The sequence below is a fragment of the Staurois parvus genome, unplaced genomic scaffold (assembly GCF_062004578.1).
Source record: "Staurois parvus isolate SC_StPar_1 unplaced genomic scaffold, SC_StPar_1.0 ptg002869l, whole genome shotgun sequence".
Taxonomy (NCBI): Eukaryota; Metazoa; Chordata; class Amphibia; order Anura; family Ranidae; genus Staurois; species Staurois parvus.
The window spans coordinates 27,286-55,062 of NW_028320665.1; the positions used below are offsets into that span (position 1 = coordinate 27,286).

Here is a 27,777-nt window from a genome sequence, read left to right on the forward strand (position 1 = left end):
ACCATCGGAAAACACATATTTCCGATGGCCTTAGGAACCGAGACACCGCTCCTTGATCCGTCTCCAGGTGTGGGCGGGATGACATGCCGTCCCTGTCATCTGGACACACCCCCGGGATCAATCCTTCCTCGTCGGTGATTGGCCGCCGGAACTGTAGCTCAGGAGAGGCACACAGGCGGCCAATCACCGGCGAGGAGGTGGAGCTTGGAAAGGAGGAGCCGAGCGGCCCCGCGAAGATCGAGCGAGTGAAGAAGAGGAGAGCGGCCGGAGAAGGAAGACATCTGACCGGTAAGTGTCTGTACCATGGGAGAGGGAGGGAGCGAGCGAGCCCAGGCTGGAGCAGGGGTCAGCAAGGTAAGTATCATTGGTGTCAGTGGGAATAGTGCCCCATCATTGGTGTCACTAATACCAATGATGGGGCACTATTCCTCCCCCCACTGACACCAACGATGGGGCACTATTCCTCCCCCCACTGACGCCAACGTTGGGGCACTATTCCTCCCCCCACTGACGCCAACGATGGGGCACTATTCCTCCCCCCACTGACGCCAACGATGGGGCACTATTCCTCCCCCCACTGACGCCAACGATGGGGCACTATTCCTCCCCCCACTGACGCCAACGATGGGGCACTATTCCTCCCCCCACTGACGCCAACGATGGGGCACTATTCCTCCCCCCACTGACGCCAACGATGGGGCACTATTCCTCCCCCCACTGACGCCAACGATGGGGCACTATTCCTCCCCCCACTGACGCCAACGATGGGGCACTATTCCTCCCCCCACTGACGCCAACGATGGGGCACTATTCCTCCCCCCACTGACGCCAACGATGGGGCACTATTCCTCCCCCCACTGACGCCAACGATGGGGCACTATTCCTCCCCCCACTGACGCCAACGATGGGGCACTATTCCTCCCCCCACTGACGCCAACGATGGGGCACTATTCCTCCCGCTGACACCAATGACATGGCACTACTCCTCCCACTGCAAAATTACAGTTATGAAGTAGCAACGAAAATAATTTTATGGTTGGGGGTCACCACAACATGAGGAACTGTATTAAGGGGTCGCGGCATTAGAAAGGTTGAGAACCACTGCTCTACATTCAGATGAAGGACATTGCGGTGATCCTGTCTGGCCCAGGCACGTATGGTACTCTGACTCTTGGCAGACTCTCATTTGGTCTTCCAAATTTTTTTTTATATCTCAAGGACCAATCTGTCACCCTGCTGCAAGGCTCCTTGTCCTACGGTATTGCTTTTGAAGCCCAGGTTCTGAGGGATGGAGGCAATTCTAAATTGATGGTAAAACCTTAGTCTACATTCCTAGAAGAGTTTTTTTTTTTTTTCCCTCTTGGGAAATTCTGTGGGACAAATCCTGGACTTTTAATAGGCCTGAACCAGCATGTGGCCTATAGCACCATCGAAGGTCAATGTCTCTGCACTTGCAGTCTCCCTGTGCTGCAGGCAGTGCCCAGTTTCAGTTGTTTTTCTGTGGGCCTATTCGTGTTTTGTTGCTGTTGCCCAGCCCTCAGTTGGACTGTTTTTGGACATATTGATCTTCACTGAATTCCTGTCTTTCTCAATCAACAAGAATGAATATGGGATCTTGTAAAATCCATTTGTTGGAATTCATTGATGGATACAGGTCCCACCCCTGCGTGTCTAGGACTATATTATGGGCACTGCTTCACCACAGGACTGAGGCATGGTGCAAGTAGGATAGGTAATATTGGGCCAGTCACAATTGTCTACTTATGTCCAATTTTCCTGTGTATGACTCTAAGAATGCTGAGAGATAGTTGGCAGTAAGTACAAAAATATCCAGTCCCTCCCACAATGGTAAGATTCCCCCCACCGTAGTTTGTGTATCTTCCCCTCCCACAATGGGGAGATTTCCCTGTAATAGTGTTTATCTCTGCCTCTCCCATGAGCCTTCCATGTTCCAGGACTAGGAGGGTGGACAGTGATTACGTGCCTGCCTTGTCCCGGGACCGGGAGGATGGACAGTGATTACGTGCCTGCCTTGTCCCGGGACCGGGAGGATGGACAGTGATGACGTGCCTGCCTTGTCCCGGGACCGGGAGGATGGACAGTGATGACCTGCCTTGTCCCGGGACCAGGAGGATGGACAGTGATGACGTGCCTGCCTTGTCCCGGGACCGGGAGGATGGACAGTGATGACCTGCCTTGTCCCGGGACCGGGAGGATGGACAGTGATGACCTGCCTTGTCCCGGGACCGGGAGGATGGACAGTGATGACGTGCCTGCCTTGTCCCGGGACCGGGAGGATGGACAGTGATGACGTGCCTGCCTTGTCCCGGGACCGGGAGGATGGACAGTGATGACGTGCCTGCCTTGTCCCGGGACCGGGAGGATGGACAGTGATGACGTGTCTGCCTTGTCCCGGGACCGGGAGGATGGACAGTGATGACCTGCCTTGTCCCGGGACCGGGAGGATGGACAGTGATGACCTGCCTTGTCCCGGGACCGGGAGGATGGACAGTGATGACGTGTCTGCCTTGTACCGGCACCAGGAGGATGGACCATGACTGCATGATTTCTGTGTCCTAGGACCAGGATGGTGGACAATAACGATGTGCCTTCCATGTCCCAGGACTAGAAGGCACAGCATTAATGATGATCATACCTGTCCTACCATACCATGTTTGTGCACGAGGAGAACACTTTTTTTTTTTCTTTTTTTTTTTTTAATGCTGTACCTACCTGGTCCTGTGACCTAAGGGATGCACACTGATAATGTAGATTAGTAGTTCTCAATCTTTTTTTAGGCAAGGGACCCTCTAAAATTATGGACAATCTTGAGGCACCCCATTCAAAATGTGTAAAAAAACAAAAACAAAAAAACACTACTCCTGATAGTTTTCTATAACACAGCAACATCCACACATAGGACGCCCAACACTAGAAGGGATTTATTCTTCCAAAGTAAATACACTTTTTCACACTGGTACTGACTAATATTCTAGTGTTTCCCTTCTCTCTCGGGTATTTCTCCATCACTGAGCTGATACAACCCCAGCACTGATAGAGGGGGCACGGAGGGTCAAACTAGGATGCTGTGCAGGCAGCTGACATCCTACTTACAACTGATGATGCCCTTGGTGGTCAGGATACCGGCGGCTTGAAGGTCCTAATGGTGCACAATGAAAACCTGTGGCTTTGTGTAACTAAAAGGCTGTCTTGTGCCACCCGCTGTCTTGTATACACATTTTGGGCAATTTTAGACATTTTGCCAAGTAACCCCTCAAGAAACCTCAAGTCACCCCAGGGTGCCTGGGCCCCCTGGTTGAAGAAGGCTGATGTAGAGAACTTGTCCGGACTCCTGGAGATGTGTAGTGATGATGTGCATACCTTGTTCCAGCACTCAGGATGATGAACCCCCTTCCAGGATTCTCTGCTGTGCTGAACATCTGAAGTTCTAGAGGTGGAACATTCTGCTGGTTTCCTCACGGGTGATCAAATGATATTCTAGAGAAGATCTCTGTTAAATTACACAGCAGGAAGTAGAAGGTGGTGAACCTTGTTCATGGCTCTGTACAGCGGCACACAATATGCTGGGGGTTACAGCACAATATGGCAGACCTGTCCTGGGAATAGTCAGCTGTGGACACATTGTCTTTGCGGACATTTTGGTGAATTGCAGAAATGGCTTCCTTGATCATTGGCAGCACTTGCTGAAACTCTTTGCTGCTTGTCTCCAGGGGTGTCTCTTCCTGTGGATCACGCTCAATGTTAAAAACTAAAGGAGGGTTATGATGTCGCTCAGGTCCGATCTTCCCATCACAGCTCAATGCTCCACCTAGAATACATTCAGTGTATGACAATCACAAGCAGTACGTCTCTGAGGGTTGGCCATGGATCTGATACAATTATTAGATACCACAGAATATATGAAATCCCTGAGGACCAGCCATTTTCCTAATAATATATGTTGTTGCTGGTTTTTCTCAGTGAAGGGGGGGGGAGGTGAATAGCTGTTGGTTAGCAGCAGTCTGTAAAAATGTAGCTGTCTGGCCAAAGAACTCTGCCATTGGTGCCGTACAGGTGTTATGGGATTGATTTCCATATGTTTAGCTCTCTATCACCCATGGAGGAACACATGATTCATATCTGGGTTATCCTGCCACGTTGTGGAAGAACCAACACTACAAGGAATAAAACTGGAGACCCCTCCCATGACCAGCATGCTTCAGTTTTTGCTAGTGTTCTTAAAAAGAGATACACAGAGCTAAGAGACAGATGGTCATTCAAGTCCCTCTTGTTGATTTCTTGGTGGCTTTGGACTAGGCCTACCTAGTTTGGGGGTATCCTGTGAGCACAGTTGTTCCTAGGTGTTGCACTTGTGGCTGTCACTGCAACACCCAGTTCAGTGTCTATGTAGGGTGAGCCTGGAAGTGTGCTTCAAAGTACCTTTTAGGTCTTGCTGAGCTGTCACTTCTGGTTTGGCACTATGACCCAGTCTTCAAACGCTTGCTTTGCTAGTGGGCAGTGCAGGCCAGACACCCTGTCAGGAGTTCCCTTCATTTTTTTGGGCTATAGGGTGAATTGTGTGATAATTTTTCTGGTGCTCTCTGTTTATGAGCATTCAAATCTTGTTTTCCCACCAGCAGCAGCATGAGTGGTAGTGCCTAGCAAAGTGATGCTGAGGTCCTTTGCAGGGTTCAAGAATGCATATATTTTGAGCCTGCCCTCTATTTGTCAGGAAGCTGAGTGGACATCTGTGGGCCGAATGGAGCAGAGGCTTGTGTCCACTTCTTACTACCCACCTGTTGTTTGAACAAGGCATTAGTGATAGCAAACCCACTTCCTTGCTTTTACCTGAGAAAACTAACTCCAGGTAGAAGAAAAGTTTTTCCTCTCTGATGTCATTGGTATAATTCTGAAGTTGGAGAATTAACCTGTTTATTCTGCTACCTCAGTGCATGGCCTTGGCTCCAATAAGCCCCAGTGGTTTGTTCATATCTTCTTCAGCACCCTTTATTTGATGAGTTCATCTATAAGGTCTGCTAAGACCCTAAAAGACTGTTCTCACTTAGACCTCATTGGTGCTCCTTATTTAAGGGATCCCGTGGACAAATATTTTGAGGCCTAGTCCTAATCTATATTTATACTCTCTGGTTCTGCAATGCATTAGCAATTCTAGCATTAGTGGCCTAGACTCTCAACAATTGGTCCAAATCCTACCAACAAGATTTGGCAGATGAGCATCAGCTGGTGGATGTTAAAAACCAGATGGTTCTTATGTTGAATTCTATGTTTTATGTGTTGTTGGATACCAATCATTTGCTTAACACTAGCATGGATGGTGGGACAGGCTTCCAAAAGGCCTTTCTCTATATGCCCTTTGTGGGGGTATCTGTTCTATCCTGGACAGTAAGGCCCTCAATGTGTTCATTCACAGCCACAAGTTTTGGATGGAGTTCCCGATTTGTAGCCTTTGTTTTAAGATTCTCTTCTATACCTTTTTGTTCAACAAGGTGCTGCCTCCACTCCTGGCTTTGTTGCATTTCCAAGACCCTCAGGTGGCCTTGGAGGACAACATGTCAATTACTATAAAAGCTTTGCAAGACTGTGGAGCTGCCCAGATCCTGCAGAAGGTGTTATTGGTTTCAACCCATCATCTGGGGTCTCTGGGGCAGGTCTTGGACAGCTCTCTGACACTTCTCTGACACTTGTGTTTATCTCTTGCAGAAAAACTGCTGACACTCCAGCCTCAGATCTGTGCTGTCTGATGAATCCACCAGTGAATCGGTCAATGGATTGCAGAACCAGACTGTTATTCAAGCCTTTGGTCCAAAGGATCTAAAGTACTTCTTGCACATTTCCCAGGTTTTTACGGCTGGCACATGGTCTAAGTTTTTTACCAGATAAATGTCTCATTCTCAGCCAGTGCTAGCTTTGGCAGTAAAGTGTTGCAGCTGGCTTTGTGAGTTGACAACAATTCTTTTTCCTTGTTAGACTCTTTGGACTGTGTTGCTGTGTTATTTGCCTATAAGAATCCTGTACCCCTCAATGGATGATGGGGAAAATGGGATTTTTGTGTTTGTTGCTTATGGCCATTGCTCATGGTACTGCATGCTACAGACAGCATGCTGGTTGTGGGAGAGATTATCGTTCCGGCTTCCAATTTGATGTGTTTACTTTTAGTGTCCAATACTGCTGCAGACGGCAAAATCTCCCAATGGATAAAGAATCCTGTGTCTCTCGAAGGATGCTAAGAAAAGGGTTTTATGGTGAGGACAACAATGGCATTAGTAAAACCCACCCTTTGGTATGGCTAACCCCCCCCCCCCCCCCATTATGGATGGAGTGGAGAACCTGTCGAGCTTTAATTGCTGTCTGTATCCCTGTTAGGGAGAGTCTCTCTCTCTCTCTCTCTCTCTCTCTCTCTCTCTCTCGCTCTCTCTCGTGTTTACAATTTAAACTTAAAGAACGTTCATAATTGTGAGGTGTCCCCTAATCTGAAAAAGAGGGAAGCACTTCTAATGGGGACACTAGTTCTGGTGACAACCACATCTTCCCTGTCTTTGGAGGACTGTTTCACACTTCCTGTTGTGGCTAAGGGACAGAAAATGAAGGAAATTTCCCCTTTTGAGACAAGTGGAGGGGGGGGGACCTGATGGGTTCTAACCATTACTCTATCAAAAGTGAGACAAGGTTTTTCCTTTTACTCTATTCTAAACCATACCTGTGGTATAAAAAGCCTTGTATGGACCCAACCGAATTGCTTCTATGTCTCCATACTGCCCTCCTGCTCCGCTGTTGGGATGATAAAGGATCTACAGAAGAAAATCACAAATATCATTTATATGAGAGAGTTTTCCTGCCACATTTATATCCTGCAGAGCAGCACTGACAGCTGATGCCAAATTTGAGACAAGCCACTAGCTGCTGATCATTGCAGATCATAGGGACTCCAGCCTGAAAATGTATGCCACCTATAGTCTGCATCTGATTGGTTGTCATATGTTTGCACATTTGTATACAGTGACTGACACATGATGGGGATTACATCAGATCATCCAGCAGTTTTGACTGGACCAAGTTTATGATTTCGATGACTGGGCTCAGCTAAAAGGCCTGGCTTCATCTGCAGGTGCCATTTGAGGCGTCCAAGGAATACAGACTGAACCCCATGCTCTATGTCTGGCTGAGAGATCTTCAAAGAAAGCTGAGCTCATGGAGTGTTTGATGCCTGTGATCTATCTATAACCTGAAGCAGCTGGAGAGATGAGATACTCTGTGGCCCCGTGGCTGATGTGCGTCATCTCTGACTTTCAGAGACTCGCTGACCTCATCCAATGTTCCCAGAATCTGCCTCCCATACTGCCAGCACCTACCTGGTGTCCTGTTTGTGCCCTTCCACAGAGGATCGCAGAGATGTCTATACCGTCAAACTGCCGATTGGCTGGAAGAGTGCCATTTGCCAGACTTACTATTGTGGGGAAAATGTCCAGCATGCTAGAAGAAAAAGAGCCAGGACATTTCTCATTGTGGAAGATGCATTGTTAGTCCCACACAGAGACAGATGTTTTATAGAACATATGGCGGAACAGTTTGACTACAATTTCCCAGTAGGCATCATCAACCTATTATGTGACCTTAGCTGACTCATGGAGAGGAGCCACCAAATGGGTTGTCAGGTAAGAAGCTTCCCGTAATCAATAATGACTGAGGCAGCATATGTCTGTCATCAGTGGCCAATCAGCTCTCACTGCCATTATTCTGACCTTCAGGCACTCCATTATTAGGGGCAGCACAGTGGCGAGGTGGTTAGCACTGTCACCTGGCAGTACTAGGGTTGCTGATTCAAGTCCCAACCATGATTATCATGGACAATGATGACAATAGGATATTGGATTCTCAAATACTGGGAGCTGTGATGTGAATGGGAACACTTTCTATTGATTGTGGTGGAGCTGGCTGTGGTCATTATGTGCTGGGGTGATATTTATTCAGTAACTGAGGACATGGTTCAAAGTCTATGTTCCAAATCACTCAGTTCTGGAAGGTTCAGTTCAAGCATGTTCCAGATCAGATAAAACGTTTTCAGATACTTTTGCTGAGTGTAGTTCCTCCCTCACCCGGGTTCCATTGTCGCCTGTGCTGGAGCTAGAAGACACATGACTTTCTACATTCTACACCTCTGTGAGATCCATGGTTTGTGTCAGATATGTTGTGATGCAGTTGTGTCGGCATAGGTGACAAATGGTGTCGGGATACAAACCGACATGAACACTTTACAGCTGAGTCATCTCAGTACACTACTTGTTTATTCCACCAGAAGCAGGTAACCCGGGGCTGCAGTAGTGTATTGTGGTGGGATCCTCTGCTCAGGCCTTTTGTGTTTGGCTAGAGTTCCACTATGACTCTTCTAGTCAGCACACTGCTCCTTACACCTGAAATAGTTTCCTTGCTGGAGAGATATTTAGACCCACATACTTGCAGGTTCTGCTGGGTGTTTGGAATTAGATAAGGGTGATCCTGGAGCCTTCACTTACCTCAGCAGGGCAGAGCTTGTCCTGTTTTCTGGAACCACCTCTGGCCAGTACACAATGGTGGGGACACGATGGCCACCTTCCCATGTTGTCTGTTTTGCTGCGCTACCACCTGGGATGAGAAGACTTTGCATGAAGTGCAATCTGTCATATATTGAATGTAAAAGGATAAGAACTGCACTCCAAATTGTGCTCTACTCAGTTACTTCATGTGATTATCTGTAATAGATCTACAGCCATAGTATCTCCACCCAGAGAAACCAACTACTCCTTATGGCTTTCACCACCATGTGGCTTTATGAAAAGGATGCCTGATACTAGATTCTATGACTGGATGTCCATTATGGATGAACCAATAAAGTACCTCAGAATATCAGAGTCTTAAGGGTGGTTCTTATCTTATATTTGTATGTGATGGTAGACCACCATGGGCTTCTAGAACCTGCCCCCATAGATCTAATGAAAACACCAGTCCAGAGTGTTGCTTCAGCCTGAGATTGTGTCACTGGGGCTTATGTCTGTCCTTGCAGATTCTTTGGACCATCTGTGGCTTTCACCACATTATATCTTTCAGTTTGGTGGAGCAGGTTGTCTACTTGGGATCTTATCGGTGCCATGGTACATCTCCACCTATTGAAGGCCTATCACTCTCCCAGCAGATATATAGGAACATGTGTTGCCATCACCCATAAAATCTCTCTTCACCTACTGCAGGCCTATCACTATCTTCTGTTTTTGCTCTTAGTTTGTCCTCATTACCGTGTGCTGTTTGCCATGCTCCTGTATACGGTCCTGTACTTCCTGCAAGGTCACACTTCTCCGCCCAGGGTCCGTTGTCACCTGGGGAACAGGAATAGAGCTGTATTACATGGCTAGTGACATGGGAGGAGGACCTGGTCTTTCTTTAGTACCTGTAAACCAGACCAGAGTGTTGTGGTCAACATTGTCTATTATCTGTCCGATCAGCCAGTCCATCTCCTGCATGCTGTCCTTGTATGGTGTCCTGGTAGGACCGACTGCCAGGGGAACGTGCATATGTGCAAGGGCCACATACAGGAAGTACGACATCCCCCGAGCCCTAGACAGAGAGGAAAGTAGACCTAAGAGGGCACTCTTATTGCTGGTTCTTGAGTTTGTCATTGTGAGTCAGATGAAGGCCCCATTATTCTGATACTTCACCTGGTTCGCTGGAGACACAGTGGGCCTAAATTAGTATTACTAAACCCTGTACCCCGCATTCGCTGTATCCGCTCTCCCCGGACCCCGCATTCGCTGTATCCGCTCCCCCCGGACCCCGCATTCGCTGTATCCGCTCTCCCCCCGGACCCCGCATTCGCTGTATCCGCTCTCCCCGGACCCCACATTCGCTATATCCGCTCCCCCGGACCCCGCATTCGCTATATCTGCTCCCCCCGGACCCCGCATTCGCTATATCTGCTCCCCCCGGACCCCGCATTCGCTGTATCCGCTCTTCCCCCGGACCCCGCATTCGCTGTATCCGCTCTTCCCCCGGACCCCGCACTCGCTGTATCCGCTCTCCCCCCGGACCCCGCACTCGCTGTATCCGCTCTCCCCCCGGACCCCGCACTCGCTGTATCCGCTCTCCCCCCGGACCCCGCACTCGCTGTATCCGCTCTCCCCCCGGACCCCGCACTCGCTGTATCCGCTCTCCCCCCGGACCCCGCACTCGCTGTATCCGCTCTCCCCCCGGACCCCGCACTCGCTGTATCCGCTCTCCCCCCGGACCCCGCACTCGCTGTATCCGCTCTCCCCCCGGACCCCGCACTCGCTGTATCCGCTCTCCCCCCGGACCCCGCATTCGCTGTATCCGCTCTCCCCCCGGACCCCGCATTCCCTGTATCCGCTCTCCCCCCGGACCCCGCATTTGCTCTGTATTTGCTAGTAATGCAGTAATCACTGACTTGGCATCTCTGATGAACTCCGTGGCCCTGTCTGCATATCTGCTGGCCAAGCTGTTTAAATCCACCGGCTGATCCAAAATCCGAGAGTTTTCCATCAGTGGTAATCCCAGCTTTGTGTTACATCCACCCACAGACCTGCAAAAACAAACATTTAACTGAATATATCTCATATTCTGTCCCGGACTGTATCCACTCCAACTCCACATATTCTTACTGTCATCTCTCACTTCATTATTATACATTTATATAGCTCTGACATATACCGCAGCGCTATACAGAGAACACTGAGCCAGTCACATCCGTCTCTGTGCCAGAGGAGCTTACACTCTTCGTACAACCCACAGAGGGTATCATTAGGAAGAATAAAGCCTCATTGTTGGTGAGGTATGGTACAAATTCATTGGAGTCAGTGAAAAGAATGATATCTTAAAGGTGATGTCTTTGTGCAGAATGGTGCCGGATCATGGTGTCAGTGGGCAGAATGGTGCCTGATCATGGTGTCAGTGGGCAGAATGGTGCCTGATCATGGTGTCAGTGGGCAGAATGGTGCCTGATCATGGTGTCAGTGGGCAGAATGGTGCCTGATCATGGTGTCAGTGGGCAGAATGGTGCCGGATCATGGTGTCAGTGGGCAGAATGGTGCCTGATCATGGTGTCAGTGGGCAGAATGGTGCCTGATCATGGTGTCAGTGGGCAGAATGGTGCCTGATCATGGTGTCAGTGGGCAGAGTGGTGCCTGATCATGGTGTCAGTGGGCAGAATGGTGCCTGGTTGTTAGTGTCATTGAGAACAATGGGGTCCCATAGATGGTGTTAGTGAAAGGAATGTCTGATTGTTGGTGTCATTGTAATAAGAATAGTGGTTGTAGTATTGCAGGAAACAGAAGTCATCACATGACCCATGTTCTCTTAACCTTCTGATCTTCCAGAGGCCAAAATCATATGAACATAGTTCTCCTCACCATGTAATCTTACTGCAAGAGAATTCCTGTATGGCAACTGGCTAATAGAAATGAGCATAGGCTCGCGTATGTGCGCAAACATGGGCGCACAGAGGTGCACACACGCGGGAGCCTGCCCACTGTTTCTGGTGCCAGACAAACTATTTAAAGGAGGCTCTGACTCCCAGTCCGTGCTAACTTCCTGCTGTATCCGGTGTGTATCAGTTGCTGACCCGGCTTCCCATCGACCTGCTCTTGGATCCTGTTTATGCTTCTGCTGATCGGTTTCTGATCCTGGCTTCCTCCTGACCTCGTCCCTGTCTGATGTTCCGGTACCTCATCGCCTGCTCGTTGCTGACCCTGGCTATTACTCTGACTACGCTTCCGGCTCCAGTTTGGCTCTACAGTCCTGCCGAGTGCCTGTCCTGGCTGTCATTACATCAGCTCTGGTTGTCATGGTGTGTTCTGGCCTCACGCTTATCAGAAGTTCCAGCAAGCCACGTGCCCAGATCTTGCAGTTCCAGTGGAGTGCCTCCTTAACTTCAGCTTGCCGTTCTGGCATCTCCTCTGTTCCTGACTGGATGCCCTATCTGATTTACCGAGGTTACATCACCAGCTGCAAGTTCCACAATCCATATCCACAGGCACTCGTGTTCCTCCTGTCCCTCGGCACCATCTGTTTCACCTTCAGTGGGGCTTGGGTTGGAGATACAAGAGAGGCCGACCTCGTCAATTCAGACTTCTATCAGGTACGTGACACTTACACATAGAAACTGAAAAGTGATGGCAGAATAAAGACCAAGCAGTCCATCCATTCCACATGTATTGTATTTCCCTTCCTTTTTCTTGGTTAATTTTGAGTATAGAACTATGTTGGTTCCCAGCATGTTGGAAGCCACTTGCTGTTGACTGACTCCAAACATCAACTACTATTTCTGTAAAGTCATGCTATCTACAGTTAGTTTAGTACTTTCCTCCCGCAGTGTGAGGTCATGTCTCTGTGTTCCTCATCCTGTGTTCTCTCTGGAACATTCCCACCTGGGATATATTTATTCAGCACCTTTAGATTATGTGCTCCATCAGTGGCTTCAGACATGAAGGCAGGTAAGTGCAGCTTTTCTGTATGTTATGTGGAAGGATGGAGAGCAGGTAGCATTGTACACGCACACGCAGCTATTTGTAGAAGACAATGTTTGCTGTTCTCACTGTTCCTATATTACTTGGTACTGACATCCAGACAGGCAATGTGTTGGGTGACATGAGCTTTGGACTGACTCTTCCATGTGCAATCATCATATATGACACTGAGAAGAGGGAAGACACAGTCACTATATATTACCTGTATCGTGTCTCTTGCAGGCTCCAAGGACAAGGTGGGCAGGGTGGAAGGTTGTACCCGGCTGTGTCTGAGCAGCCCATGTCGTTACTGTATGGGATTCCATAGTAGAAGTGAAAGCCTGAGAAGAGGAAGCAGAAATGTCAGCCAGGGACAGGGACCTCACTGGTGTCCTTCCCTCACATGTGATAACTGGGTGCAGCAATATAGAACCTTCTTCAGGATGGAGCCTTAGGAGATCAGTGCACAGTGCTGCCCCATACTGGGGTAAGGAGCCATTAGTCATCTCACAGGTATCGATGGCAACATGCGTTTGTAAGGTGCCCTGACAAATTGTAGTGTCTGTACACCTCCCAACTCCCTGGATGTAAGTATTAGGTGTCAGCAGGAAAGAGATTATACGTTCTATTCGTGAGTGTATAGAAAGAAGCAGAACCACTTCTAGAATGATCCAAATCCAAGCAATAGGTGAGCTACTACCGAACCTCATCATGTGTGTTCTGTGAACCATGCTGCTGGAGGATTCCAGAGAACTCCTCACATCAGGGGTGCATGGGTCTGCTCCCAGATTTAGATTCCAAATCTTTTGACTCTTATTGCCAGCTAAAGGAAAATTCTTAATTCTCAAAAGTATCATGAATTAGTTTAAGCAGTTAGTATCTGCTGTATAGCAGTTTTACTGCAACAGAGCGGACTCCCTGTGCGAAATCCTGTAAATAGGTGATCTACACTCCCGTTTGAGTACACGGGGCACATGCCACCCGCTGGCCCAGCAGTGTTGTGATTCGGTATACCTACAGGCCAATGATGTTTGTCCTGAACCTGCTGATCAGCTGTACCCAATCAGAGCTTAGCCTGTGCCTGTGTTTACATTGCAGAGGAAATGACACAATCTTCTCTCCCGGGAGCACATTCAGTCCCAGAGAAAGAAAGCAGATCCATGGGTCAAACACTACACTTTTACAATAAAAGCACAGCTAGGTCACAATCCCCTGATCCCTGAGTGCCACTCTACCTTTTGGTGAACTGGCGAGCACCAGCGGCCTAGTACATCCTGGTCTTTCACATTCCAGCACTGCAGTATCACTTGGTGACGTGGCGAGTCCCATAAGTGCAGTACAAGCTGGTGCGGTGGAGAGCACAAGTAGTGTCCCGCAACCACCAACAATTCACACACAGGCCCCTAGAGCCCCTAGTATCCTTCCGGATGTGCTTGCAAATTCCGATTGGCAGCCCACAAATTCTGCAGCACCTGTACTCCCCCAAACGCCCCCCCGTTCACTACCCAACCCAAAATTTTGGTAGAAACAGCAAATGTAACTTTCTCCCTTGATTTTTTTTTTTTTTCCCTTGGATCGGTTTTTCACAGAAGATTTGTATGGATTGTGGATCAAAGCAATTTATACACACAATAATTTATTGCCACCAAGAGGGCAACAGGCTTTACATGTACTTTCAGATTTACAAAGGAAACAATAGTCACACACCCCCAACCCTCCCCCCCCCCCCCCCCCCCTCCCAGATGCTCTGACTACATCGGTGGCAGATAGTTTGGGACTTGGTGTCACCCTTTTTCCATTTGGGTTACCACTTATACGTGGCCAATTTTTATTCAAGCGTGCCACAATGTAGACATTGGTACAATCTTAGAATTGGCATATGTGACACCGTGCAACCTAATTGCCGGGGCTTCCCCAACGGCTTGTAAATTCCCATCTTTGGAAGGGGGAGAAAGCCTTGAAAAATGTTGAATTGATCGCAGTGAGTGGAAGGACAAATGGGATGTTTTCATCCTGTCTTCCATTCACGCAGACACAACCATCCAAATTTCCATGGCAGCTGCTTTGTTGAGAAGCCCCTCTGTGTTCATGACCAGAACCTTAACATGGGAGGGGTGGACTTCAGTGACCAGATGATGAAGCTGGACTTTGTTTCCTGTAAAGCCAGATACTGGTACAAACACATGTCTGTATATTTATTTCATTTAGCTCTATATAATGCTTTTGTGCTGCAACTGGACAAAGTGGATCCTTCTGAAAATCCCAGGAAGAGATCATCACGACCCTTTTGTATGCAGAAGGTGCTGTGGCCCCAACCCAGATGCAGTTACCCGGCTGCATGAGAGGCATTTTCCTGCACTGGACAAACCTCAAGTAGGATAAATGAATACTTCCTATAAATCAAGAAGAAGGTGCTTACCCCGTGAGTTTGGATGATAGGGCCCATGGTGACCTAAATGCCATTTACCTGAAAAATAACAACTGGATTTTTAGTGCTGGGAAATGTTGATTGTACACACAGAAAACGTGAAAACATTGAGCATGTGACTTATTCCTGTACAAGGTAGAGATCACCACTCCCATGGAAGATACAGTAGAACTGCTCATGCTAAAGACATGCTATTATGTTATTAAGCATATGATAAAGCTATTTGGCTCAGGGCCCCAAAGCACATGGAACAATCCATGCAATGACAACATACCAATGAGACCGGTGTAATAACCAGATTCCTTTAGGACATCTGCCAGTGTTGTCTCATTCAGGGGAAGACCACCACAGGAGGTTACGGCAAAGTTGTGTGTAACTCCGTTACGGATTCCCAGCCTTCCAGTGAGTAGTGAGGCCCGGGATGGTGAGCAGGTGGAAGCTCCAGAATGGAAATCCACTAATCTAGGGAAAACACCATATTCCAATGTAGAGTAACTATCTGATGACTGGGTTTTGTCATCAGAACTTTCAGCTTTCTACATTAAAAGCTTACATTCATCTGAAGAAACATTACAGGCTGAACAAGAAGGTAGGGCACACCTACCTTAATCCCTTTGAAGCCATTTTCTCTAGGTTTGGAGTTGTTGCTGTCTCTGTGGCATTATTTGCACCAAGATCTCCCCATCCCATGTCATCTGCTAAAATGATGATGATGTTGGGCTTTTTATAAGTCTTGTTTTCCAAGATAGCATTTGAAAGCCAGAGGTTAAAGTGAGCACACAGAAAGAATGTGACCAATAAAGTCAACGGGGCAGTGGAGAATGTGATCATTATTGTTAACATTCAGCAATGATTGAGTGAGATATCCCTCCAAGACCAAGACAAATATCAGCAGTACATTCCTTTTCCTTGTGGATTTGGGCAACAATTGATGACACCAATGAGCCTAGATTAAAAATAATCTCAGCTTCAGGATTGTATGGGAATTCTCAGGAGTTCATTTGCAGAAAGCCACATCCGTGTCCTCCAAGGGAAGCTGTGATTGACCGTTCGAAGGTCATGAACGCTGGAAAACACAAATGGTGTATATTTATATGACTGGCCAGAAGAATTCATCTATACAGTTTGCACAGATTTTAATGTATTGTCATGATTCTATTTAGAGCTGTATGTGTTTATATCATCATGGAGTGATCCTGCTGACTCCCTGAAGTCTCCTCTTTTCCCAAAGGACCAAGTCACCATCAGAATGCTCCGCTACATGGATGAATAGTATCAATACAGGTAGATGTTAGATGGACATATCTGTGCAGAAATCCTGACTATAGACACAGGGAAGACTTAGAATCCACATCCAATGTGGTCAGCTTTGACCCACTCGCCTCAGGTCTTTTGAACATGTTTGGGACCATGCTGGTTTGATGCTCACTGAATCATAATCCCTCACGTGAAGAGATCTGAGCCTAAATTACAATCTAAACAAATCCATTGATGGATAACAGCTGGGCACTACATATTGGGACTTGGCAGCAAAATATTGGAACACAACAAATACAAAGTCACTATAAAGTGATAATTGACTAAAGATTTTCAACAAGTATTTGCATGCAGAAAGGATTGCTTAAGTGACTCGGCGGCCATGTACACCCAAATCTTGGTTTATAGCAGAGGAAATGTGGTTATTGGGGGGAGATTTGCAATCACATTACCTTGATGTTGACACTGGGACTTGTGCAGTCACTTGGAGTTTGGTTACCGTCACAATGAGAGCTGGCAGCATTAGGAGTATACCCCACTGTCATCTATTGCCCCAGTGTTTGTATTATCTGTGTCACATAAAAGGCCATAACACAGATGTGACTAGTGAATACATGAGCTTGCAGCCCCGAAGCCAAAAGCAACATTCAGATTAATAATGAAATGACCGTAAAGACTTTTTCATGTAGCACTTGTTCCTTCACCCTACTTACAACAAACAGGTCACAGGAATATGAATGGGACAGGATAACTAGGAGCATTGGGTATTTCCCTTGACCCCTGCCTGTCCCCACAATGATGTTCCATGAATGCTCACCTAAAGCTTAGACGTTGTGAAATGAATTAGATCCTCACCAGCTTGTAGATTACCTCCATTCTGCAATCAGATGGCACCTACTTGACCACATGAGGCAAAGCCAGGTACTCCAGGCCATATCTTTTCTTCCTCTTAGTCAGGAGTCAGCTAACCACTATCTCAGTCCCCGAAAAACCAGCAGCACTGTTATTATACCCTCCAATGATGTCTATATAATATCACAAATGCAGCTAAAGTTGTCTGTTATTTATTTGGTTATAGATGTGAGGTGTTTTTGAAGAGATGGTTGTACTGGTTGATGTGTAATCAAACCTCAGAGTACATAGCAGTCTAGGGAACACCCCTCGCTGTGGACCTTGGAACCACCTTTCAGCGCAGCTGTGTACATAAATCTCAGCTGACAGCGCTGCGGATGGGTGAGGAATGGATAGACCCCCTTGTTCTTTCCATCCTTGTTCCCTCTTCTCCTACATTTCCGGCTTGATACTCTCTTACCCCCGTTGTTTCTGATGCATAAAGTATACTTTTTGCCTTCACTTTAGGTTTGTCAGTCTGGGAACATAGACTAGTGTATGGTTTTGGTTCTTGGGATTGTAAGTGCCATACTTTCAGCTGGATGTTCAGACTGTACGCGGTTGATATGATGCAATGCATCTTGTTTACTGAGTGAGATGTTTTGTCTAAAAGTGAAGAATGTCGAAGTGGCTGAAAAGTGCCGGGTCATGGACAGTGAGTGGCAGCAGCTGGTCACAAATAGAGCCGGGGAATTCCTGCCTGTGACAAGCCATTTGTTGGCAAGTGTGGATGCCAGCTGTGCAGGCAAGTGAAGGAAGATTTCCGTGGACATCTGCTCCACTCCTGGTGGGCACCCTCACATTGTGTGCAGTGAAGAACATGCTTTGCTTGTACACAGACTTTCAGCCAGGCCAAGAGGAACATGCAACCCAAAGCGACCAATCCTCTTTCATTCCTTTATTCCAGTTTGATAAAAGCTCGGTTCCTGCCAGTTGCAGCAGATCCTATGTTAGTGGTACCTCCTGTCATAGAACACAGCCATGTATACCATCCTGTGCTTTCTCTGTGCTCCTGATGACATTCTGATCCCCCCATTAGGTTCATACCCATGTCAGTAGATAATGTTGTGTGACAGTTCAATATCCTGTACAGACGTTTTCCAGAGAACACTATAGATTTGTCTTTGTCTGCAGAGTTCACTGACAATACTGTAGAACAGGGACACGCTGATCCATGATGCTGGGACTATCATAGAAAAGGTGTTTTTCTTAGCAGTTCAAAGTTTCCAACTTTCTTTGGGCTACTGAACACCTCAACTATATATTATTCTTCTAGAAAAGTATATCTTTCTCTTCCCGTTTTAGAAGATTTGCCATTTGGGACAAAAAGCAAGGACAACTGCAGAATTAGCCAATTTCCTAGTTCTAGTTTGTATACATGAACCCCTCTTTGTCTTCCAGATCAATTAAAAAAAAAGTCTCTATCACTCCACTGGTTACACAGAAGTTCCTTTCTCCACTTCCAGATATAGTAACATAGCCTGGCTGAAAAAAGACAAAAGTCCATCCAGTTCAACCTTAAAAAAAAAAAAAAAAAAAAAAGTTATAATCCTACACCCAGAGCTGATCCAGAGGAGGCAAAGAAAACCCAGCAAAGCACGATCCAATGTGCTCCTGCTGGGAAAAAATTCCTTCCTGACCCCCCGAGAGGCAATCGGATATTCCCTGGATCAACTTTCTCTATAAATGTTCTATCCAGTTATATTCTGTGTATCCAAGAAAGAATCCAGGACTTTCCTACAGCAACCCACTGAGCTGGCCACACCCAACTCTGGAGGGAGTCTATTCCACATTCTCACAGCTCTTACTGTGAAGAAACCTTTCCGTGTTTGTAGATGACGTAAAGAGTGCCCCCTTGTCCTCTGTGATGACCACAGGGGGAAGAACTACACAGAGTTCACTATATGAACCACTGATGTATTATACATGGAGATCATATCCCCCCTTATGTATTATACATGGAGATCATATCCCCCCTTATGTATTATACATGGAGATCATATCCCCCCTTATGTATTATACATGGAGATCATATCCCCCCTTATGTATTATACATGGAGATCATATCCCCCCTTATGTATTATACATGGAGATCATATCCCCCCTTATGTATTATACATGGTGATCATATCCCCCTTATGTATTATACATGGAGATCATATCCCCCCCTTATGTATTATACATGGAGATCATATCCCCCTTATGTATTATACATGGAGATCATATCCCCGTTATGTATTATACATGGAGATCATATCCCCCTTATGTATTATACATGGAGATCATATCCCCCCTTATGTATTATACATGGAGATCATATCCCCCTTATGTATTATACATGGAGATCATATCCCCCCTTATGTATTATACATGGAGATCATATCCCCCCTTATGTATTATACATGGAGATCATATCCCCCCTTATGTATTATACATGGAGATCATATCCCCCCTTATGTATTGTAAATGGAGATTATATCCCCCCTTAATCTCCTCTTCTCAGGAGAGAAGTCCAATTCTCCTCTCTTCCTCTAGAAGAATATCCATCTCTCCTCTAGTTGGGTAGGAATCCTAAGATCTCCTGTGCCAAGAAGCTAACTATCTCTACAGATATGATCATTCTGTCTTCACCAGATGTAGTAAAGTCCCAATCCTTCTGGAAGTGAGATGAGTCTAATTCTCTCCTCTGTCTCTTCATTCACCTCTAACATCTCTCATGTTTATATTCAATCCCATTTTTTTTTGCCTACAAGCGTTGCTCTTGGTCTCTGCAATTGAAGGATCAGTGTTGTAGGTTCTGCTCACAGAGGTACCGCTCAGCTATATGTAGTTACTATGCCTGGCGTGTTGTAGTCACCAGGTCTCCACTTGGGAGATGAACTCGTAACTCAGAACATATCACAATGTATATAGGTCAGCTAGAGTGAAAATGCCAGGAGAAGCTGTTCCCCGACCTCCCAGCCATGTCAAGGTTTGCTGAAACTAGTCCGAGACGTTTGTACTCGCTACCCTGCACTGTAGGTCCAAGACAATCATCTAAAACCCCAATAGTATGTTACAGACTTCCAACAAGCCATGACGGAGAAAACGTGTCTAACTGCTGATCTTCCCATGAACCTGATTGTGGCAGCAGTTATGGCTATCTCCATCACACATTGATAAGAAGGTCTCCAATTCCTCAAACACAACCAAGTACATGAGTGCAGACACAAGGCCGAGACCTGGGCCAGCTATGTGTCCGTGTATGGGAAGAAAAAAGCAATCCCATCTCTCACTTCTACAACCCTTCCTAACTGTCACTTCTTGTGTCCCATCTGTCACTTCTATAACCATACTTCCTAACTGTCACTTCTTGTGTCCCATCTGTCATTTCTTTACCCATACTTCCTGTCACTTCTTGTGTCCCGTCTCTCACTTCTATAACCATACTTCCTGTCACTTCTTGTGCCCATCTGTCACTTCTTTAACCATACTTCCTAACTGTCACTTCTTGTGTCCCGTCTGTCATTTCTATACCCATACTTCCTGTCACTTCTTGTGTCCCGTCTGTCATTTCTATACCCATACTTCCTGTCACTTCTTGTGTCCCATCTCTCACTTCTACAACCCTTCCTAACTGTCACTTCTTGTGCCCATCTGTCACTTCTATAACCATACTTCCTGTCACTTCTTGTGTCCCGTCTGTCACTTCTACAACCCCACTGTCCCCATTGCTGCATTTATTTTCCTCAATTCACAGCTGGGATAGTAAAGTTTACCATCTCAGCTGTCACTTGTGAAGCCCCTCCATCCCAGCTCCTGGGGTCAGTGGTGGGGTGAGGTGTCAGCTCCTGGGGCAGTGGCGGAGTGAGGTGTCAGCTCCTGGGGTCAGTGGCGGGGTGAGGTGTCAGCTCCTGGGGTCAGTGGCGGGGTTTGGTGTCAGCTCCTGGGGTCAGTGGCGGGGTTTGGTGTCAGCTCCTGGGGTCAGTGGCGGGGTTTGGTGTCAGCTCCTGGGGTCAGTGGCGGGGTGAAGCGTCAGCTCCTGGGGTCAGTGGCGGGGTGAGGCGTCAGCTCCTGGGGTCAGTGGCGGGGTTTAGTGTCAGCTCCTGGGGCCAGTGGCGGGGTGAGGCGTCAGCTCCTGGGGTCAGTGGCGGGGTGAGGCGTCAGCTCCTGGGGTCAGTGGCGGGGTGAGGCGTCAGCTCCTGGGGTCAGTGGCGGGGTGAGGCGTCAGCTCCTGGGGTCAGTGGCGGGGTGAGGCGTCAGCTCCTGGGGTCAGTGGCGGGGTGAGGCGTCAGCTCCTGGGGTCAGTGGCGGGGTGAGGCGTCAGCTCCTGGAGTCAGTGGCGGGGTTTAGTGTCAGCTCCTGGGGCCAGTGGTGGGGTGAGGCGTCAGCTCCTGGGGTCAGTGTCAGCTCCTGGGGTCAGTGGCGGGGTGAGGCGTCAGCTCCTGGGGTCAGTGGCGGGGTGAGGCGTCAGCTCCTGGGGTCAGTGGCGGGGTGAGGCGTCAGCTCCTGGGGTCAGTGGCGGGGTGAGGCGTCAGCTCCTGGGGTCAGTGGCGGGGTGAGGCGTCAGCTCCTGGGGTCAGTGGCGGGGTTTAGTGTCAGCTCCTGGGGCCAGTGGCGGGGTGAGGCGTCAGCTCCTGGGGTCAGTGGCGGGGTGAGGCGTCAGCTCCTGGGGTCAGTGGCGGGGTGAGGCGTCAGCTCCTGGGGTCAGTGGCGGGGTGAGGCGTCAGCTCCTGGGGTCAGTGGCGGGGTGAGGCGTCAGCTCCTGGGGTCAGTGGCGGGGTGAGGCGTCAGCTCCTGGGGTCAGTGGCGGGGTGAGGCGTCAGCTCCTGGGGTCAGTGTCAGCTCCTGGGGTCAGTGGCGGGGTGAGGCGTCAGCTCCTGGGGTCAGTGGCGGGGTGAGGCGTCAGCTCCTGGGGTCAGTGGCGGGGTGAGGCGTCAGCTCCTGGGGTCAGTGGCGGGGTGAGGCGTCAGCTTCTGGGGTCAGTGGCGGGGTGAGGCGTCAGCTCCTGGGGTCAGTGGCGGGGTGAGGCGTCAGCTCCTGGGGTCAGTGGCGGGGTGAGGCGTCAGCTCCTGGGGTCAGTGGCGGGGTTTAGTGTCAGCTCCTGGGGTCAGTGGCGGGGTGAGGCGTCAGCTCCTGGGGTCAGTGTCAGCTCCTGGGGCAGTGGCGGGGTGAGGCGTCAGCTCCTGGGGTCAGTGTCAGCTCCTGGGGTCAGTGGCGGGGTGAGGTGTCAGCTCCTGGGGCAGTGGCGGGGTGAGGCGTCAGCTCCTGGGGTCAGTGTCAGCTCCTGGGGTCAGTGGCGGGGTGAGGCATCAGCTCCTGGGGTCAGTGGCGGGGTGAGGCGTCAGCTCCTGGGGTCAGTGTCAGCTCCTGGGGCAGTGGCGGGGTGAGGCGTCAGCTCCTGGGGTCAGTGTCAGCTCCTGGGGTCAGTGGCGGGGTGAGGTGTCAGCTCCTGGGGCAGTGGCGGGGTGAGGCGTCAGCTCCTGGGGTCAGTGTCAGCTCCTGGGGTCAGTGTCAGCTCCTGGGGTCAGTGGCGGGGTGAGGCATCAGCTCCTGGGGTCAGTGGCGGGGTGAGGCGTCAGCTCCTGGGGTCAGTGTCAGCTCCTGGGGTCAGTGGCGGGGTGAGGCGTCAGCTCCTGGGGTCAGTGTCAGCTCCTGGGGCAGTGGCGGGGTGAGGCGTCAGCTCCTGGGGTCAGTGTCAGCTCCTGGGGTCAGTGGCGGGGTGAGGCGTCAGCTCCTGGGGTCAGTGGCGGGGTTTAGTGTCCGCTCCTGGGGTCAGTGGCGGGGTGAGGCGTCAGCTCCTGGGGTCAGTGGCGGGGTTTAGTGTCCGCTCCTGGGGTCAGTGGCGGGGTGAGGCGTCAGCTCCTGGGGTCAGTGTCAGCTCCTGGGGTCAGTGGCGGGGTGAGGCGTCAGCTCCTGGGGTCAGTGGCGGGGTGAGGCTTCAGCTCCTGGGGTCAGTGGCGGGGTGAGGCGTCAGCTCCTGGGGTCAGTGGCGGGGTGAGGCGTCAGCTCCTGGGGTCAGTGGCGGGGTGAGGCGTCAGCTCCTGGGGTCAGTGGCGGGGTGAAGCGTCAGCTCCTGGGGCAGTGGCGGGGTGAGGCGTCAGCTCCTGGGGTCAGTGTCAGCTCCTGGGGTCAGTGGCGGGGTGAGGCGTCAGCTCCTGGGGTCAGTGGCGGGGTGAAGCGTCAGCTCCTGGGGTCAGTGTCAGCTCCTGGGGTCAGTGGCGGGGTGAGGCGTCAGCTCCTGGGGTCAGTGGCGGGGTGAGGCGTCAGCTCCTGGGGTCAGTGGCGGGGTGAGGCGTCAGCTCCTGGGGTCAGTGGCGGGGTGAAGCGTCAGCTCCTGGGGCAGTGGCGGGGTGAGGCGTCAGCTCCTGGGGTCAGTGGCGGGGGTGAGGCGTCAGCTCCTGGGGTCAGTGTCAGCTCCTGGGGTCAGTGGCGGGGTGAGGCGTCAGCTCCTGGGGTCAGTGGCGGGGTGAAGCGTCAGCTCCTGGGGTCAGTGTCAGCTCCTGGGGTCAGTGGCGGGGTGAGGCGTCAGCTCCTGGGGTCAGTGGCGGGGTGAGGCGTCAGCTCCTGGGGTCAGTGGCGGGGGTGAGGCGTCAGCTCCTGGGGTCAGTGGCGGGGTGAAGCGTCAGCTCCTGGGGCAGTGGCGGGGTGAGGCGTCAGCTCCTGGGGTCAGTGGCGGGGTGAAGCGTCAGCTCCTGGGGTCAGTGGCGGGGTGAGGCGTCAGCTCCTGGGGTCAGTGGCGGGGTGAGGCGTCAGCTCCTGGGGTCAGTGTCAGCTCCTGGGGTCAGTGGCGGGGTGAGGCGTCAGCTCCTGGGGTCAGTGGCGGGGTGAAGCGTCAGCTCCTGGGGTCAGTGTCAGCTCCTGGGGTCAGTGGCGGGGTGAGGCGTCAGCTCCTGGGGCAGTGGCGGGGTGAGGCGTCAGCTCCTGGGGTCAGTGGCGGGGTGAGGGGTCAGTGGCGGGGTGAGGCGTCAGCTCCTGGGGTCAGTGGCGGGGTGAGGCGTCAGCTCCTGGGGTCAGTGTCAGCTCCTGGGGTCAGTGGCGGGGTGAGGCGTCAGCTCCTGGGGGTCAGTGGCGGGGTGAAGCGTCAGCTCCTGGGGCCAGTGGCGGGGTGAAGCGTCAGCTCCTGGGGTCAGTGGCGGGGTGAGGCGTCAGCTCCTGGGGTCAGTGGCGGGGTGAGGCGTCAGCTCCTGGGGTCAGTGTCAGCTCCTGGGGTCAGTGGCGGGGTGAGGCGTCAGCTCCTGGGGTCAGTGGCGGGGTGAGGGCGTCAGCTCCTGGGGTCAGTGGCGGGGTGAAGTGTCAGCTCCTGGGGTCAGTGGCGGGGTGAGGCGTCAGCTCCTGGGGTCAGTGTCAGCTCCTGGGGTCAGTGGCGGGGTGAAGCGTCAGCTCCTGGGGTCAGTGGCGGGGTGAGGCGTCAGCTCCTGGGGTCAGTGGCGGGGTGAGGCGTCAGCTCCTGGGGTCAGTGTCAGCTCCTGGGGTCAGTGGCGGGGTGAGGCGTCAGCTCCTGGGGTCAGTGGCGGGGTGAAGTGTCAGCTCCTGGGGTCAGTGGGGGTGCAGTACCTCGGGTCTCCGGTAGAGCCGGCACTCTGGGCGGAGGAGCTGACTCTCCGCAGCGCTCAGTGTCGGTTGGTCTATGAAGAGTTAATAGAGGAGGCGCGGCCCCGGCAGTGGGATGCGCGCTCCCTGCAGACCGGCTTCAGCCGGTATATAGAGAGAGTGAGATGAGAGCCACAGCGATCCCAGGCTGACCAACACCGGCCCCGGGGGCCAAAGTGAGTATACAGGGGGGGGGGTATGTTATACAGAGGAGTACACATGGTGTATACGGGGGGGGGGGGTATGTTATACAGAGGAGTACACATGGTGTATACGGGGGGGGGGGGTATGTTATACAGAGGAGTACACATGGTGTATACAGGGGGGGGGGGGTATGTTATACGGAGGAGTACACATGGTGTATACGGGGGGGGGGGGGGGTATGTTATACGGAGGAGTACACATGGTGTATACGGGGGGGGGGTATGTTATACGGAGGAGTACACATGGTGTATACAGGGGGGGGGGGGTATGTTATACGGAGGAGTACACATGGTGTATACGGGGGGGGGGGGGGGGGTATGTTATACAGAGGAGTACACATGGTGTATACGGGGGGGGGGGGTATGTTATACAGAGGAGTACACATGGTGTATACGGGGGGGGGGTATGTTATACAGAGGAGTACACATGGTGTATACAGGGGGGGGGTATGTTATACAGAGGAGTACACATGGTGTATACAGGGGGGGGGGGTATGTTATACAGAGGAGTACACATGGTGTATACGGGGGGGGGGGGGGGGGGTGGTATGTTATACAGAGGAGTACACATGGTGTATACGGGGGGGGGGGGGGGGGGTATGTTATACGGAGGAGTACACATGGTGTATACGGGGGGGGGGGTATGTTATACAGAGGAGTACACATGGTGTATACGGGGGGGGTGGTATGTTATACAGAGGAGTACACATGGTGTATACGGGGGGGGGGGGGGGGGTATGTTATACGGAGGAGTACACATGGTGTATACAGGGGGGGGGGGTATGTTATACGGAGGAGTACACATGGTGTATACGGGGGGGGGGGGGGTATGTTATACAGAGGAGTACACATGGTGTATACGGGGGGGGGGGGGTATGTTATACAGAGGAGTACACATGGTGTATACGGGGGGGGGGGGGGGTATGTTATACAGAGGAGTACACATGGTGTATACAGGGGGGGGGGGTATGTTATACAGAGCAGCACACTTGGTGTATACAGGGGGGGGGGGGACATGTTATACAGAGCAGCACACATGGTGTATACAGGGGGGGGGGGTGGTATGTTATACAGAGGAGTACACATGGTGTATACGGGGGGGGGGGTATGTTATACAGAGGAGTACACATGGTGTATACAGGGGGGGGTGGTATGTTATACAGAGGAGTACACATGGTGTATACGGGGGGGGGGGGGGGGTATGTTATACAGAGGAGTACACGTGGTGTATACGGGGGGGGGTATGTTATACAGAGGAGTACACATGGTGTATACGGGGGGGGGGTGGTATGTTATACAGAGGAGTACACATGGTGTATACAGGGGGGGGTATGTTATACAGAGGGAGTACACGTGGTGTATACAGGGGGGGGGGTATGTTATACAGAGCAGCACACGTGGTGTATACAGGGGGGGGGGGGACATGTTATACAGAGGAGCACACGTGGTGTATACGGGGGGGGGGACATGTTATACAGAGCAGCACACGTGGTGTATACAGGAGGGGGGACATGTTATACAGAGCAGCACACGTGGCGTATACAGGGGGGGGGGGCATGTTATACAGAGCAGCACACGTGGTGTATACAGGGGGGGGGGCATGTTATACAGAGCAGCACACGTGGTGTATACAGGGGGGGGGGCATGTTATACAGAGCAGCACACGTGGTGTATACAGGGGGGGGGGGACATGTTATACAGAGCAGCACACGTGGTGTATACAGGAGGGGGGGCATGTTATACAGAGCAGCACACGTGGTGTATACAGGGGGGGGGCATGTTATACAGAGCAGCACACGTGGTGTATACAGGAGGGGGGACATGTTATACAGAGCAGCACACGTGGTGTATACAGGGGGGGGGGGGACATGTTATACAGAGCAGCACACGTGGTGTATACAGGAGGGGGGGCATGTTATACAGAGCAGCACACGTGGTGTATACAGGGGGGGGGGGGACATGTTATACAGAGCAGCACATGTGGTGTATACAGGGGGGGGACATGTTATACAGAGCAGCACACGTGGTGTATACAGGGGGGGGGGGACATGTTATACAGAGGAGTACACGTGGTGTATACAGGGGGGGGGTATGTTATACAGAGGAGCACACTTGGTGTATACGGGGGGGGGGGGGGGACATGTTATACAGAGCAGCACACGTGGTGTATACAGGGGGGGGGGGACATGTTATACAGAGGAGTACACGTGGTGTATACAGGGGGGGGGTATGTTATACAGAGGAGCACACTTGGTGTATACGGGGGGGGGGGGGGACATGTTATACAGAGCAGCACACGTGGTGTATACAGGAGGGGGGGCATGTTATACAGAGCAGCACACGTGGTGTATACAGGGGGAGGGGGGGACATGTTATACAGAGCAGCACACGTGGTGTATACAGGGGGGGACATGTTATACAGAGCAGCACACGTGGTGTATACAGGGGGGGGGGGACATGTTATACAGAGCAGCACACGTGGTGTATATGGGGGGGGGGGGGGACATGTTATACAGAGCAGCACATGTGGTGTATACAGGAGGGGGGGCATGTTATACAGAGCAGCACACGTGGTGTATACGGGGGGGGGGGGCATGTTATACAGAGCAGCACACGTGGCACATGTATGTCCCGGTCCCATGTGTGGGACTCCTCCATAATGATCGCTCTCTCCTCTCCCCAGACAGGCAGACCAGGATGACGGTGTCACCGACGTGTCCGGGTGCCAATGTGTACACCGAAGTGCCTGATGGGGGGTGGGGCTGGGCGGTGGCGCTCGCCTTCTTCTTCGTGGAGGTGTTCACGTATGGTGTCATTAAGTCGTTTGGTGTCTTCTTCAAGGATCTGATGGTGTACTTCGATGAAAGTAACAGCCGGATCTCCTGGATCATCTCTATCTGTGTCTTTGTACTTACCTTCA

The 27,777-nt window shown here is 50.9% G+C and overlaps 1 protein-coding gene across 1 annotated transcript; it reads right to left on the minus strand.

The window, feature by feature from the left end:
• Positions 1 to 2,919: 2,919 nt before the first annotated feature.
• On the minus strand, positions 2,920 to 24,636 carry LOC149428999 (arylsulfatase G-like). The gene is made up of 12 exons (XM_089666845.1): positions 24,619 to 24,636; positions 15,539 to 16,000; positions 15,209 to 15,396; positions 14,926 to 14,973; positions 12,730 to 12,847; positions 10,451 to 10,585; positions 9,440 to 9,606; positions 9,288 to 9,368; positions 8,532 to 8,640; positions 7,371 to 7,491; positions 6,719 to 6,809; positions 2,920 to 3,829 (listed from the first exon to the last, which is right to left on the minus strand). Exons 2-12 carry the CDS (start codon positions 15,775 to 15,777, stop codon positions 3,555 to 3,557), a joined length of 1,572 nt encoding a protein of 523 aa, XP_089522971.1. The 5' UTR covers positions 15,778 to 16,000; positions 24,619 to 24,636; the 3' UTR covers positions 2,920 to 3,554.
• Positions 24,637 to 27,777: the final 3,141 nt, after the last annotated feature.